Source organism: Schistocerca gregaria, chromosome 4, assembly GCF_023897955.1.
Source record: "Schistocerca gregaria isolate iqSchGreg1 chromosome 4, iqSchGreg1.2, whole genome shotgun sequence".
Taxonomy (NCBI): Eukaryota; Metazoa; Arthropoda; class Insecta; order Orthoptera; family Acrididae; genus Schistocerca; species Schistocerca gregaria.
In genome coordinates, this window is record NC_064923.1 from 758,660,611 (window position 1) to 758,678,006 (window position 17,396).

A 17,396-nucleotide genomic window follows, 5' to 3' on the forward strand; every position below is an offset into this window, starting at 1 on the left:
TCAGAATATGTTCTAAGATTCTACAACAAATTCATGTTGAAGTATCAGACGGTAGTTTGTGGATCACTTCTCCTATCCTTCTTGTAAACTGGTGTGAGCTGTGCTTTCTACCAACTACTGGGCCCTGTTTATTGTTTGAGGGCTCTACGGTAGATTATAGTTAACAGAGGGGCTAATTCAACTGCAAATTCAGTATCGAATATGGCAGGGATTCCATTGGGACCTGAAGCTTTGTTCAATTTTAACGATTCCAGCTGTTTCTCAACCTTCTGTAACACCTATTTCACTCATTTTTTCAGTGGTACAAGGATTAAATTGAGGCAACTTTCCTAGGTTTTCCTCTGTAAAGAAATATTTGAAAATGGACTTAAACATCCTGCTTTTGCTTTGCTCCCATCAATTTTATTTCCTGTCTTATCCATGAGTGACTTTTGCACTGAAGGCTTCATGGATTGCTCTGTTCACAGCCAAATATGTTTCATTTAACATCTCTGTATCTAATGCCCTGTGCTTTGTTTTCCACCGATTATGCAGTAATCTGTTTCTTTAGAAGTTTCTTTACAGAGACTGTATACAATGGAGGATCCCCCCTATTATGAATTGTTCTGTTGGGTACATATTTATACAGTGCGTGGTCAGCTGTTCTTTCAAACATGAGGTGTAATACCTTTATAGGCTCCTGTCTTAAGTTTAAAGTTCTCCACTAAGACACTGTTTGCTTTTTTTCTAGTTTGCTGGACATATAAGTCTTTTTATGTATAAAATGCATATTTGACCATTAACTGGGTTTTTACTTAAAACCCAAATATCGACAGGTTTCAGTCATAGACCACCTTCACGGATTAGAGTTAAAACAGTTTAAGCTACAACTTCACATCTTTCATTACTTAAATAATCTCATATATAGAGCATACCATGGATTCCAGTATAACACAGGGCTTTTAAAGGCAAATATACTATAACATGCATAAACAGTAAGTGATGTGATGTTGTAGCCTAAACCATTTTAACTCTAATCCGTGAAGATGGTCTGTGACTGAAACCGATCGATTTTATTTTTAATGAGCCAGCTGATGGTTAAACCTGCATTTTATACATTACTTGACGGCTGGTAGTAGTCACCTTCCAAAAATGTTTAAATCTTGTTGTTGTTGTTGTGGTCTTCAGTCCTGAGAATGGTTTGATGCAGCCATCATCAGTTATTTTGCTCCCCAAATAGCAAAACTCCTTTACTACTTTAAGCATCTCTTTTCCTAATCTAATTCCCTCAGCATCACCCGACTTAATTCTACTACATTCCATTATCCTCGTTTTGCTTTTGTTTATGTTCATTTATATCCTCTTTTCAAGGCACTGTCTATTCTGTTCAACTGCTCCTCCAAGTCCTTTGGTGTCTCTGACAGAATTACAATGACATCGGCAAACCTCAAAGTTTTTATTTCTTCTCCATGGATTTTAATACCTACTCCGAATTTTTCATTTGTTTCTTTTACTGCTTGCTCAATATACAGTTTGAATAACATCGGGGAGAGGTTACAACCCTGTCTCACTCCCTTCGCAACCACTGCTTCCCTTTCATGCCCCTCGACTATTATAACTGCCATCTGGTTTCTGTACAAATTTTAAATAGCCTTTCGCTCCCTGTATTTTACCCCTGCCACCTTCAGAATTTGAAAGAGAGTATTCCAGTCAAGATTTTGAAAAGCTTTCTCTAAGTCTACAAATGCTAGAAACGTAGGTTTACCTTTCCTTAATCTTTCTTCTAAGACAAGTTGTAAGGTCACTATTGCCTCACGTGTTCCAATATTTCTACGGAATCCAAACTGATCTTCTCTGAGGTCGGTTTCTACCAGTTTCTCCATTTGTCTGTAAACAATTTGCGTTGGTATTTTGCAGCCGTGACTTATTAAACTGATAGTTAAGTAATTTTCACATCTGTCAACACCTGCTTTCTTTGGGATTGGACTTATTATATTCCTCTTGAAGTCTGAGGGTACATGTTGCTCACCAGATGGTAGAGTTTTGTTAGGACTGGCACTCGCAAGGCCGTCAGTAGTTCTAATGGAATGTTGTCTACTCACGGGGCCTTGTTTCAGCTCAGGTCTTTCAGTGCTGTGTCAAACTCTTCACGCAGTATCGTATCTCCCATTTCATCTACATTCTCTTCCATTTCTATAATATTGTCCTCAAGTACATTGCCCTTGTATAGACCCTCTATATACTCCTTCCACCTTTCTGCTTTCCCTTCTTTGGTTGGGACTGGGTTTCCATCTGAGCTCTTGATATTCATACATGTGGTTCTCTTTTCTCCAAAGGTCTCTTTAATTTTCCTGTAGGCAGTATCTATCTTACCCTTAGTGAGATAAGCCTCTACATCATTACATTTGTCCTCTAGCCATCCCTGCTTAGCCATTTTGCACTTCCTATTGATCTCATTTTTGAGACATTTTATTTGCGCTTTGTACTTCAGTAATCATTTTTTCCACCTCTGTCTCATGGTCACTGACACCAGTTACAAAGTGGTCATTCTCAGACAGGACAGATTTATTTATTGTCATTATATCTAATATATTTCCAATGTGAAGGGGGTTCTGAACTATCTATGTAGTTTTCAGAGAACATTTTTATTAATGCTTTACAGGCTGTATTGTCATGCCAATCACTAACAGAACTGCAAACTTCCTGTCAGATTGAAACTGTGTGCCAGACCAAGACTCGAACTTGGGACCTTTGCCTTTCGCTGGCAAGTGCTCTACCAACTAAGCTACCCAAGCATGACTCACGCCCTGTCCTCACAGCTTTACTTCTGCCAGTACCTCATCCCCTACCTTCCAAACTACAGAAGCTCTCCTGCGAACCTTGCAGCTGTGAGTACGGGGCTTGAGTCTTGCTTGGGTAGCTCAGTTGGTAGAGCACTTGCCCCGCGAAAAGCATAGGTCCCGAGTTCGAGTCTCGTTCTGGCACAAAGTTTTAATCTGCCAGGAAGTTTCATATCAGCGCAGACTCCGCTGCAGAGTGAAAATCTCATTCTGACTAACAGAACTGTAATTTTCACAATTGATTGATTGGATGATGATAATAGCCTCCTTTGATGATAACAGTATGATCAAGGAACTTAGGTACAAGCAAACTGGTGGGTGATATAATGATTCAATTACAATTTTATGCCCTCAGCTGATACTGAGTCTGTCCTTTCAATATATGCTTAAATTTTCCCCAAAAATCTCACTGCTTTCAATTTCAGGTTTCAATCAACTTTCTGTACCTAGTTTTATGTGAACTTGACTGCTTTTTCAGGAGTGCTTCAAACTCTGGCATTATGTTGTGAATGCTTCAGCAGTTAACAGCTGTGAGGGATTGGAAGGGGAAAGGGACATTCTTTTGTGTCTTAGACTTGGCTGTCGTTATCTGGACTGGATAGAGAATCAGCTAATAAAAAAACTCTCGTGTGCACCCCACACATGGTCAGTCATCTGGATAGCAGCCTCTGATCCATTTAGAGGGACCATAGAATTCCCAAACTTACAGCAAAAGACCATGGAGTCACAGCTTAGCCTGTCACAAAACCTTTGAAGTCTCTGGTTCAGTCCTTCCACTTGACTCAGAATTAGGGAGCCATGATCAGTTCTGGGGGCAATGGTGCAAATTGTGAGCTTCGTTAAAACTCTGTGTGTAAGGGTTATCTTTTCACCCTTCCTCACCAGCTGCTGAAATAACCAGGTACGACCTCAGAGCTCAGGTGATATGCATCATTTGTTTCCAATGTGCATCTCAATCTGTGGTTGATTGCAATCTGTTCCCTCAGTGGCTGCTGGAATAGCATCTTCAACATTTTGGATCCCTAATTTTTTGCATTTGCCACCTCGTTACACAGAATAAAGCAGGTTCCCCAACCGACAGGTAAATCGAGTGCCAATAGCTCAGTTTCAGTTTCAGTTTGCCTGGAAGACAGTACCTTGAACCTGTTGTTTAGGTGTACACCCTAAGTCCTCCCTGGTCCCTGACCCTGTATACCAATACCTATCAGTGACGTGCCTCTCACAGTCAGGTAGATGGGTAATGACAGATCCTGCAATTCCTGCAGAGGAGGCAGGATTCATAGCAGAGTATAGTATTGGAGATACCTTTGGTAACTCTTGATACATGACCCTTAGGAGCTCTCCCAGCATACCTGTTTGCTGTAGCTGCCAATTGTTTGACAGTAATCAAAGTGATTTGTGATTTCCAGCTTCTCATCCCTTGTTTGAGAACAGCATTCACGGTGGGGCTGCTCTGTGGCTGGTGCATTGTTGTACAGGGCAGTTAACGAATAACATTAAACTAAGCCTGTTGATTATATTTTAATCTCTTGAGCTAAAATATTCCTAATTCACTTTAAGAACTGAAGCAGTTAATATACAAGATGACATTTCTGTTAGGGCAACAAAACAACCTTTGCCAACAATTACTGGTTTCCTAACTTTTTGATGGTATAGTCACTAACAAATTCAAAAATAGCATTCACTTCTGATAAATGTAGATAATACTCTCAATACTTTTTGTCAGTATTTTGTTTCTTCACTCTACAGCATCAACTGCTTTTGTGTACTTTTGGTCCCTGGTTAAAATTAATCTTCTTTTGTCAATCCTGAGTACTCTTTCTTCACTTTTTTTTTTTTCGTGACACTGGCTAAGAATGGCCACTTGTATTGGGAATTTAAAATTGAACACACTCTTGACCAAACATCGTGTAAGGGGGGCTGCAGCTGGAGATGGGTAATTTGGTGGTCATATCATTTGGGAGGATTCGATAAGCTAGGCGACAACACAGGAGCAGCAAGTGGTACTGGGTTCCGGCTAGGGACAGGGAAACTGTTCTGTATTCAGCAGTATTACATATAAGCTCAATGGAGCTAATGAATATCTACCCGTTCTTTACTTAAATTATTTTTTCATTGAACAAAGAAATTAAGAAATTTTATTAAGAATCAAAGAGTAGTGCCTCTATTGTGTTCTATAGTTTATCTTCTTATGCTAGCATGGCAAGTGCGGTCTGTTCAAAGCCATAAGGGATGAAATTCATTCAGCTGTAGACCTTATTACACAGTGAATTACAAATATAGTAATTTTGTTCAGTGCTGTATTCATCTAGTTAAGTTACTGTTAACTATAACACATTAATTAAATTAATAACTTTTTCTCAGACAAGTATATTGTTACATAGCATGTCTGTTGTATTGTCATTAGTGCCAGTTTGTGACCCCTAATTCAGTTTTCTATTAAAATGTAGTCATGTTAACATGTTTGAAATTCATTGTTAATTTAAGTGCCAATTTACATAATATTGTATTGAAAGTGCAATGCTCAGATAAGATCTTACTCTTTGAGAGCGAGTGCATTGTTTGAACTTAATGTTGAGACAAAATATTAAAAAAGAGCAGCAACATTGAGAATAGTGCTTATGTTCAGCTTATACTGTATTATGCCTCAAATTGTGTCCCAGACTTGTATTCTTGTACATTTTTGTTTTGTTTATCTTATTTTATACTTTAAATCCACAGTCACAGTTTTACGTATTTTATCTTGCTGCTGGTTTGTGGAAGTCGCTATTTTGACAAAATCTGTTTTGCTTTATTTCAAAATATCTTCAGCATTTAATTTATCATCTCCTTTTCACTTCTTAGGTTTTTCCTTGCAGTCACTACAGTCAGATTTTTTTCACACAGTACTACACTATACAGCATTTGATTATATGCTTGTTATGTCATTTTATAAATGCAAAGATAGGCTTGCACAGCCATTGTCAGTTTCCATACAATTCTTGTGACTATGCAGTTTATTTAACAGCATGTTGTATATGATTCTAATGAGGCCTATTGGCAACAGCGAGTAAACTCTTGCTTCATATGAAGGCTATTGGCAACATGATACCCTGAAAATGTTTTGTAGTTATGTAAAATTTTTAGCACATGAGATGCTATCTCACAGAAGGATGAATTTAGCCATGCTGCTCATAAGTGCAAATTTTACACAATTTAATAACATAAAAACTGCTTCTTTGATGTACAGGATCAGAAACTTGTGCCAGTTGTATGAAAACAGAACTAATGAATGTACTGACGACTTGTAAAAGACATCCTAACCAATATGATATTAAATTTTATCTTCCACAGGCAGTAGTTGTGGGAGTTTGCCAGAATGAACGCTACCTACAGAACATAAATGTGTGTTCTAATTCCAATTTGAACCACAGTTGTGATGTTTTATGAATGCAAACTTCCATAATGTCTCTAGAAAATGAGAAATTTTATTGCAGTCACATCTGTTTTAGATGACAGCGATGAAGAATTCTTGCCAATGCGTGGAACAGCCATGGCTGAGAGTATGCTGTCAGATGCTGGGAGTATGGATGCATCTCTCTCCTCTTCTGTGAGCAGTACAAGCAGTGCCAGCAAATCCACTTCTGTCTCATCCCCTACCAGAAGGTTAGGGTTTGAAATTAATGTACTAAGCAGATACTTTGATAATAAGAAATCTCATTATTTGTGCAATGGGAAATGTGTTTTGGTTTTCATATCAGTATTGTTATTGACGATTATTTTAAAATTATAATATTATTACAACAAAATAAAAGTAGAAGCTGATATTCAGCAGATAAATACACATGAATATGACTTAATGAAACACTAACTGTCAGCATTTGGGGTTCGTTTATTTATTAAAAAAAAGAAGAAGAAGGAAAGGGCTATAGAAAATGGTGTTATTCAGTGATTAGGCAAGAACATCACTTAGAACATCTGCTCAAGGAAGATACAATAGAACAGACTGGAAATAAAATAGGCCACTGTTGTCAAGTCTATCACATGGTAAATAAGAAATTCTACTGCTTTTAACAAAATTAACAGACTGGAAATAAAATAGGCCACTGTTGTCAAGTCTATCACATGGTAAATAAGAAATCCTACTGCTTTTAACAAAATTCTATTATTGTATGTCAGCCTCAGATTACACGAATGGTGTAACCACCAGATCCAACTTGTTAGCAGAAAACCAGCAATGAAACTATTTGTATGACCCAAGCCTGACAAATACAATTAAAAAATTTCATTACAAGATGGTGCTCCCATTAGGCTAACTTCTCAGCATTTATTGAGTTATAGTCTCACTGTAGAGATTACTTTTGTTCTATTAATATTTTATTTTTACATCGTATTTCAACATTTTGAATATTTTCATGTAGTATGACTACAATTAATGTCAATTTTTTAGTTCCTTTTTTATTACTTGTTCACCAATTTTAGCAATTTCCATTGAAATACCATTTGCAGAAGTCTTTATCTCTTCATAGTTCAATAGGTCTTATGCAGATCATCTAGCATTACTTGCAGAATTTCCACTATTAAATTGTACAGTACATAGACACATATAACATGACAGGGAACTTAATTTGTAGTTTGTGAGCTAGCGCACTTTTTTTAGCTCAAGTACACACACATACACACATTTGTTTTTCTTAAACACACACAGATGCTAATCATTTGATTAGAGTACAGTACACATCAAGAATTGGGTAAAACAACTTCGATGTAAAACTGCAGTGAATGAGAGTGGTAGGGAAGGCAAATGGCTGACTTCTTTTTATTGGGAGTATTTTGGGGAAGTCTAAAGCAGATAACATATGAAAAACTGGTGCAACTCTTTCTGGAATACTTATTGAGTGTTTAGGATTGCCATCAGGTAAGATGAAGGGAATGCATTGAAGCAATTCAGGGGTGCGTTGATAGATTTGTTACCAATAGGTTTGATCAGCACGCAAGTATTGTGGAGATGCTTTATGAACTCAAATGGGAATCCCTGAAGGGAAGAATACGTTTTTATGTGAGCCATTATTGAGACAATTTAGAGAACCAGCATTTGAGGCCAACTGCAGAACAGTTCTACTGTTGCCAATGGACATTGTGGGTAAGGACCACAAAGATAAGAGGAGAGAGATTAGGGCTTGTATGGAGGCTTACAGGCAGCCATTTACCCCTCATTTTATTTGCGAGTGGAACAGGGAAGGAAACGACTAGTAGTGGTTTGTGGTATCTTTCACCATGCACCATGCATAGCACTACAATACATAATCACATGTGTGAATTCGCCCCCCCCCCCCCCTCCACACACACACACACACACACACACACACACACACACACACACACACACACACACACACACACCATTACAGTCGTTCATGCTTAACAGATAACTTGCTCACCCAAATCTGTGAAGGAAAGATGATTGTGGGCATGGAGGATTGGGAAAATGTTTCCAAACATTTCCAATTAGGTGGCTGAACATTCATGCCATATGACTTTATTTACTTTACTTGGCTGTTGATGCTGCACGCTGTTACATATATATATGTGCCATGCATCAGTCAGCTTCAAGTGATCAGTATCTACCCTCATTTTTGTTTATTTTTTCAAATATTTAAAGAAGTTTCTGAATTATTCCTCCTTTTTTCCACTGTTTCTAGTTACTGTACTATCTTCCATATTAATTGATGAAATGTATTGTCTAAGCAATATAAGTCTCTATTGTGTTTTCTTCATATTCTTATTTTTTTGGGTGTCTTGCTTACCAAGTCTTCATTACACTTCCCTTTTCCTTGAAGACATTTCCGAATAGTTTTGTTTCATTCAAAGTATTCTGTCAGGCCGGCTGCTGTGGCCGAATGGTTCTAGGCGCTTCAGTCCAGAACCGAACTGCTGTTACTGTCACAGGTTTGAATCCTGCCTCTGGCATGGATGTTTGTGATGTCCTTAGGTTAGTTGGGTTTAAGTAGGTCTAAGTGTAGGGGACCGATGACTTCAGATCTTAAATGCTTCGAGCCATTTGAACCATTTTTTATCCTGTCATGTTTGTGTTAGCTTTCTTTGAAACTCTTGTTTTGCTTTAGTAACTCCTTTGTATCATTTCAGATTTTCTTTTCTTTTATTTTTTTTCATGCAAGAAATGTCTTTAATTGCTTGCACAAACACTTTTGTGAAATACGATCTAAGTGAGGGAGGGGGTTGGATGAAAAGAGGGATGAAAAGGATGCACCATGAAGGACAATCTGAATGGGAAGGAAATCAGTAGATGTGGTGCACTTGTACAGACAAACAAATGATTACAATTTCAGAGAAATTGTATGATTTATTCAAGAGAAAGAGCATCACAAATTGACCAAGTCAGTAATGCATTGATCCATCTGTGGCCCTTATGCAACTAGTTATTTGGCTTGGCATTGGTTGATAGGGTTGTTGGATGTCTTCCTGAGGTATATCATGCCAAATTTTGTCCAATTGTCATGTTAGATTATCAAAACCCCAAGCTGGTTGGAGGGTCCTGCCCATAACGCTCTAAAACCTTCTCAGTTGGGGTGAAACCCGATGAACTTGTACGGCAAGCATGGTGACATGCAATGGAAAATCTCACTGTGTGTGGACAGACATTATTTTTTCTGAATGTAAGCCCAGGATAGCTTGCCACGAAGGGTATCAAAATGGGTGTACAATATCGCTGACATACGACCATACTTGAAGGGTGCCGTGGGTGACAACCAAACTGGTCCTGCTATGAAATGAAATGAAATGGCACCTCAGACCATCACTCCTGGTTGTCAGGCCGAATGGCAGGTAACAGTCAGGTTGGTATCGCACCACTGCCCCAGGCTTCTCCAGACACATCTTCTCTGCTCGTCGGGGCTCAGTTTAAAGCTGGACTCATCCCTGAAGACAGTTCTACTACAATCAATGAGATTCCAGGGTGACTGTGCTCAACACCACTACAAATGGACTTGTAGGTGTATAAAGGCCAGTGTTAGTTGGTACTGTGAGCTCAGCCCCATTTCTGAGAGCCACCTGTTAATGACCACAAGGCACTGAAGCACCAATTGCATGTTGAATTAGTGATAATGATGAATCCGAGGCTCTGATTGCCTCTTTGATGATTTCTTGGTCCGCAGGTACTGTTGTCTTTCTAGGTTGTCTGCTTTGTTATTGACACTGTCGTCGGGCACGGTTCGCGCAACATTGTTTAATAGTAGCTTTGCTCCTATTCAAATGTCTAGCAATTGACCAATTACTCCAACCGGCTTCTTTGAGCCCAACTACACATCCTCTCTCAAATGCTGATGTCTGCATATATTGTTCACATGCCTGTCTGCGAGGCATAGTTACTGTCCAGCTGAAGAGATGGAAAGAAATTCACAAAGACTTATTCCATGGTATCAACATGTCCACTCTTTACTATCCTTGCCAGCTGTGCAGTAAAATTGCACTGCAGTGTCACACATTCGTCCATTGGCAGCCAAAGTTTACTGTTTTTATTTTCCGTTGATATTTGTACGAGTGAGTGTTACTCTGTGACCAATTTGCGTAACTCTTTCATGGTGTGTCTTTTTTTTCCTTCTTAGAGTGTAATAACCCTTTACCTCTATGTCTGTATAATCTAAGAAGCTGAACTTATTGCTTTATTTAATTTAATATACTTTCTTATATTGAAATAAATTCTCAGAACCTAATTTCCTGATTTCAGTCTGACAAATATATTTCTTTCTAGCGTTTCCATGCTACTCTATCCTGTGCAAGCTTCTTCATCTCCCAGTACCTACTGCAACCTAAATCCTTCTGAATCTGCCTAGTATATTCATCTCTTGGTCTCCCTCTACGATTTTTACCCTCCACACTGGTACTTTAATTCTGCACCTACATATTTAGCAAAACTTGCAGTTCATAATTGGCTAAGGACTGTCACATTGTGTGAAAAATCATCACTGTTTGATTCAATGAAGTTAATTTCATTCTTATTTTCATTTGGTCATTGCAAAAACTAAATCATTGTAGTTGTTTTCTGGAAGAATGTCTTGAAGACAAACATATTTTTCTTTTCAGCAAATTTTACTCATCTGTGTCATTTGTCAAATCTGCTTTTATCCCAAAATTTCACACTGAAGAATCTTTCTTTAGTTTATATCCTGCTTTCACATTAAAATTATCCACTACATTCTTGTTGCATGACTTAGTGCCAGGTAACAGCTTCTGTAACCTTTTGTAGAGATCTTCTGCCTCCTTATCAGAATGTGAACATGTTTTATGAAATTATTCATTATATTTCTTTAATTCTCTTGTTAACACCTGAATTTCCTTCCTACTCTATTTCTCTGCTGTAAAACACTTCATGATTTTAATTTATTTACTCTTCGTTTTAGTCCTTCACTTCTGATAAATGTACTATAACCCATTTGTTTATGTTGCCTTGAGCTATGGTGCATGCAGCGTGGCTTGGTGGTTAGCATCACTGACTAGTGTGTTGCAGGTCACCAATTGAAACACAACAACTAGCAGTTATTTATTATTTAGTATTCATCATTTTTGGAATGTTCATGAAACAATTTATTTTTGTAATGTTTGTATATTTTGGAATAGTCAGTGATTGTGTAAATTCTGAAATATTCAATGTTTGTATAAGTAGCTGCCCTCTCTGTCCAAGAATTCAATTCTGCTCTGAATATATGTTGGTGTCAGTAATAAATATGATTTCAGTTCTAAGTTCTATACTTCATTGCTAACTCTGCTTTTGGATTCGGACTCAATGCCACTTCAATATAACATTGGTTGGAGGAGAGCCCAGATACTCAAAATATTTACCATACAGCATCTCCAATTGGGTGATGTAAAAGTCATTGACTTCATGAACAGGAACTGGAATCCAAGACTTGTACATTAAGGAGACAGATAGATTCCAAAACAGCACTACCTCAGCTGCATGTGAGGCTTCCATCAGTGTTTTCCAGAGATGCTGGTTGGGAACCAACAAAATGGCTGGAAGGGGTCTACTGAGTTGCCAAATACACAGGTGGGATGTCATGATATACGTGGCAAATGTGCACTTTTAGCTGGATGGAACAACCCAGCAGTGGTTTGGCAGAAGTAAAGAGAAGCTCTCAATAGCTGGAATAAATTCCAGGCCAAAATGAAGAAAATGTTCGGCAACAATCAGCAGCAAATCCCCTTAGCAGAAGAACAATTGAAGAACAGGGCTCTGTGTCATGGGGAAATGAACAGTCTTATAATGTTTGGGACCTACGCCACATGATAAATCTATATAGAACAGAAGCTGACAAAATCTCACACATGATAAAAGGTGTTGCAGAAGACATGTACCAAGCCCTTTTGGTGACAGATGTCACAATGACAGAGGAATTTATCAAGTAGTGCCAGCACATCAAGGAAATGCAACAGAAAAGAATGGGATGAAACAGGTATGACCAACTGCCAAATGTGACTCTTACGGCACTTGTGGAAGACCACCATCATCTCACCTTCCTCATACACCAGATAGTTGGGGAAGAGATACAGCAGGGTATGGCAGCCAGAAATGTTGAACTTAGTACACAAGAGATAGCAGCCATGAAAATGTGTAGATCCCATAAATCAGGACATAATAAAGAATGTTGTAGAAGAGGTGTATCGATCTTTGGCTCCAGTCTATGTCACTTGTCAGATGTGCTCTGAGAATTTCATCAGCCAACATGAAGTTATGCCACAGCTGTCAAATGCTACCAACACAAGTTCAACCAACTCTCATCTCATCCCAAGGACCAAAAAGCAAGAGAGCTGGACACACAGGAGAAGGAAAAACACTTGAGAAGCTGCACGGTCATCAACGGTATCTGTTCTTTGGGAACAGTCACTATCTTCATATAGAATTAGCAGACTGTAAATTATGTACTCACTTTTTCTGTCACCAAGTAGCTTTGTCTCAAATGGTGAAATGGAGCCAGATAAACATAAAAATCACACAAATATCTACTGAACTGTCAAATGGTGATTCACACTATAAAAGTTTTATTTAAATAATAAGTGTAGTATAATAAGTTGTTCGTAAGCTTGCTTTCCTTTTGTATATGTAATCTGGAGACTACTGGGTGCCGTATTATCAGCAAGCTGAGATAACAATAGCACATTTATTACACTTTGCAGAACTTGTTGGATTGTCAGTTTATCCCATGTCATTTGATCCTGCCTCAGAGAAATGGCGTATTTCATAGAAGGATGACATCAGTCAGAATTTTGATGATTTTACTGATATCTGGAGAGTCTTAAGAGTCGTTCCATAGCCCTCATACATTTTGATATACATTTTCTCTCACGAACTGTCAGGCTCAAGGTATTGACCAAATACAGTGTTACAGTTCATCTTTGTATGAAGTTTTATCACTGTGTAATAAGAGAAGTTCAGTATATTCTGGTCACTGAAGATGTATTTGTACATCATTTTGTAGAAAGTTATAACACTCTTTGAATTTACTGCTTTGAGCACAAAATAAGATGCAGCAGATAAGCAGTCCGTATCTACATTGAGTTACATGTTTATTCTGGCTCTGAATTGGAAGCACAGCAGATCCAAATTATGAGTTTACATTGGCGACCATGAAGTTATTCATAAATTAACTCACAGAAAAAGTAGGAACATGCCAAAACATAGCCAAATGTTTCCATTGTGAAGACAGAGCATGAGTCATCCATTTATTCATTTTTAAGTCTCATCCACTCATTGTACAGTTACCACCACTGAATTTGTTTTTCTTAAGTTTCTTTGTCTTTCACTTATTTTGACCAGTGAATTCAGCAACATTTGTGTAGTATTGTGGACACTATGTGTTGATTATTAGTGATCTCGGAGACTAAATAGCATTGAATAATCAGAAATCCATGTAGAGCTCACACAAAATAACATAGCACCTGTACGGAAATGCATCCTCGTAGTGAGTACTGGATGGTTCCACCCCATGGTTCAGGAGTACAGCTGCCTCAATGACTGTCACTTGTTGATCTGCACACTTGTGATCATTCTCATTGCTATCTCTTTACTTTATCACATGGAACTGCAGTCTTTGTACATCATAGGTGCAGGGATAGTTCTTTGTAACCATTCACATGTGATTATATGCAGTGCCAGTAAATTTTTGTTGGAAGAGGCAAATGAGGGAGCTGAAATCTCATTAAAACTGTCCTTTAGAGGGTTGCAGGGACTACTAGCTATTCTAGTCATTCAATAAAGAGAATAAAGAAGGACAGAGGAAAATATATTTACATCCTGAGGCTTCACTGTTTCAGGAAAGATGTGGAAGAAGGAGATGAAAATGTTATATTTGGGTAAATGAAGTGAAACAGTTGTCTGACTAGTACAAGTCTTTTTATTTGATTTCACTTTGTTGACTTGCACATCAACAAAGAGGAAATGTTAATGAGGTCAACATAACACCAAGTCACTGAGCAGATAAAATCTCCTATCTGGCCAGGAATTGAACCTGGACCCCCTCCATAGCAGTAAACTATATTGATCACTTAGCTACAGAGGCGGACAAAATTTAGGTAATATGCAGAAATTATGTGTCAGTTCCCAGATAACCTGTTTAGCTATATTTAGGAATTATTGCCAGACAGATTATAGGGGGACTGAAGCATAATTTCCATGTCACAGGACTTATTTATTGAACTGCATCTTCCCTACCACATGGCAGTCATTCACTACAGGGTCTCTGTCACTGCCATTGTCCCCTCTTGTGCTGCACCACCTGCGCAGTTACAGGTTAAGTGACGGTGTGTGCCCTCTAGTAGTGGTTCTACTGTTTGCTCGTGTTGGTCTCGTACTGAATGCACAAAAGTGGAGATCATTGTCGACAACTGAATTAAGTGCAAGAAGACTCTTCAAGTCAAATTATTTTCTCCATCGCTTCATGGTTTTGGCCACATATAGAGTCAATGGTGCTCAAGTTCATCCACAGCCTAGACATGTACCTTATTCTTGTCCATCACATCCTCTGGAAATGAAAATTTTGCAGCTATTCATATGGAACATTTGGATATGCAATAGGGTAATCTAAGAGTTATTTTCTTGTTATTTCTGATTTTATAAAAGGTCTTCAAGTTTGATAATTGTGCTGCCTATACAGATGATACTCCCTCCCCTTGCCAGAGGGAAACAGGATTTGGTGACAGTAGGATTGGAAAAATGGCCACATGTTTCCATTCTACTGTCACTTTCATAAATTAAATGGCAACTAATGATTTCCTACATTTCATGTATTAATATGGTAATAAACTTTGGAACACACACACACACTCAGTTACAATTTTGTAGTAAGGCTGCATTACTGGGTAAAAGTGTCTATTTTTCTGTGTGCTTTGACGAAAAGCACAACTTTGTAAGCTGAGCCAGTATGTTCAACTACTTTTTTATGTGCCCTTACCCTTCACTTTTCTTATTCGATATGTCATATGTGATTGTCTTTACTCAACTTGTTAGACTGTTTGTATTTAATCCAGGATTTTCCAGTACTGTCTGACATCTCATGTTTAACAGGCTGGCTGGATTTGGTGGATCACATGGAACACAGAGTCCCTCCTTGCAGCAGAATGCGTCATCACGACCGAAGAAGAAATCACATAAGGGTAATATTTTAACTTTCACTTGGATTTTTTCACTATTTTTATACAAGTAAGTTGCAATCCAAGCATTTTTATAGTGGTGCTTGGTTGGTAAATAATTATAAATTGTTACACCATGTTCTCAAAGGAATCCGGACGCCCCCAAATACATACATTTTTCATATTAGGTGCATTGTGCTGCACCTACTGCCAAGTACTCCATATCAGCGACCTCAGTAGTCATTAGACATCATGAGAGAGCAGAATGGGGCGCTCTGCGGAACTCACAGACTTCGAATGTGGTCAGGTGATTGGATGACAGTTGTGTCATATGTCTTTATCCGAGATTTCCACACTCCTAAACTTAGCTAGGTCCACTGATTCCAATGTGATAGTGAAGTGGAAATATGAAGGGACACGTACAACAAAAAAGCGTACAAGCTGACCTCGTCTGTTGACTGACAGAGATCGCCGACAGTTGAAGAGGGTCATAATGTGTGCTAGGCAGACATCTATCTAGACCATCACACAGCAATTCCAAACTGCATCAGTATCTACTGCAAGTACTATGACAGTTAGGCGGGAGGTGATAAAACTTGGATTTAATGATCGAGTTGCTGCTCATAAGCCACACAGCATGCCGGCAAATGCCAAACGACGCTTCGCTTGGTGTAAGGACCGTAAACATTGGATGATTGAGCAGTGGAAAAATGTTGGGTGGAGTGCCCTGTAATGGACTGGCATGCACAGAGCTCTGACCTGAATCCTAAAGAACACCTTTGGGATGTTTTGGAATGCCGGCTTCGTGCCAGGCTTCACCAACCGACATCGATACCTCTCCTCAGTGCAGCACCTCGTGAAGAATGGGCTGCCATTCCCCTAGAAACCTTCCAGCACCTGATTGAACGTATGCCTGCGAGAGTGGAAGCTGTCATCAAGGCTACTGGTGGGCTAACACCAAATTGAATTCCAGCATTACCAATGGAGGGCACCATGATCTTGTAAGTCATTTTCAGCCAGGTGTCCAGATACTTTTGATCACATAGGGTATGTAAAAGTAGTGGCTTGGTGGAGAAGTATCAGCCTACAAGTCTGTAGGTCCAGGGTTCAGTCCTCAGTCAGTCCTAGGATTTTGTTTGTCACATATCACTTCTTCCAGTACTGTTAGTGATTTGTTAACAGGAAAAATACTAAGTTTCACCATGGCTGGGAGTCTACATTACTCTGTAGGTCCTCCCATAACATACTGGATAAGTCAGTTCAGGGATCAGAATAAGACCATGTCTAATAAAACAGTGTGATATTCAAAGCAACCCTCAGTTTGAGAACAGTTTTACTTTCTTATTTGGTAGTAGATCTGGATGTTTCATCCAGTAGAAAGGTTGCATTATGTTGGTCGTAGCAGATACTAACATACATATTTCATGTGTTATCTTGTTTTTCAAACGTCTTCACAATTATGTTGTAAATTTAAAAAAAAGTGCATCACTCTTCATCACAGCTTCCATTTATTCTTCGAGAAATGTACAGAAATTATTATTATATATTGTTATTTTCTTGGACACAACAAAGTTGCATAAATTAAGTAAATTAATACTATGTATTCCTAGATATATTTCACCATGTGCACAAATTCTTTTGACCTATTTCTCCTAGTCGGGCAAGGGTTTACTAAATGTCCTGTTCATAAGTCTGTCAAGTACCCATATGATCATTTGTGCACAACCAATCGTACCTCACTATTAAATGAAAACTACTGTCCATCCAAGACTTTCTCCACTGGCTCAGACAGATGTAAATACAATAGTGGAAGGCAACATCCACCTGACTAGTGCAATATTGGCATAACTAGAAAAAACACGATGGAGTCATGCTTTAATTTAAGAGCACTTGATCATTCTTGTTTGAGGGCTTGTCATGAACAAGACATCATTGTTTGATGGCTGTGTCAGT

The 17,396-nt window shown here is 38.5% G+C and overlaps 1 protein-coding gene across 3 annotated transcripts in view; it reads left to right on the forward strand.

Annotated features, from left to right (window-relative positions):
- Positions 1–17,396, forward strand: part of LOC126266719 (autophagy-related protein 2 homolog A) — a 492,161-nt gene that overhangs the window by 137,864 nt on the left and 336,901 nt on the right. For all 3 annotated transcript variants that reach the window (XM_049971191.1, XM_049971193.1, XM_049971192.1), the window contains 2 exons: positions 6,311–6,464; positions 15,379–15,467. In XM_049971191.1, the coding sequence (XP_049827148.1) occupies positions 6,311–6,464; positions 15,379–15,467 (243 nt within the window). The remainder of the gene's footprint in view (positions 1–6,310; positions 6,465–15,378; positions 15,468–17,396) is intronic.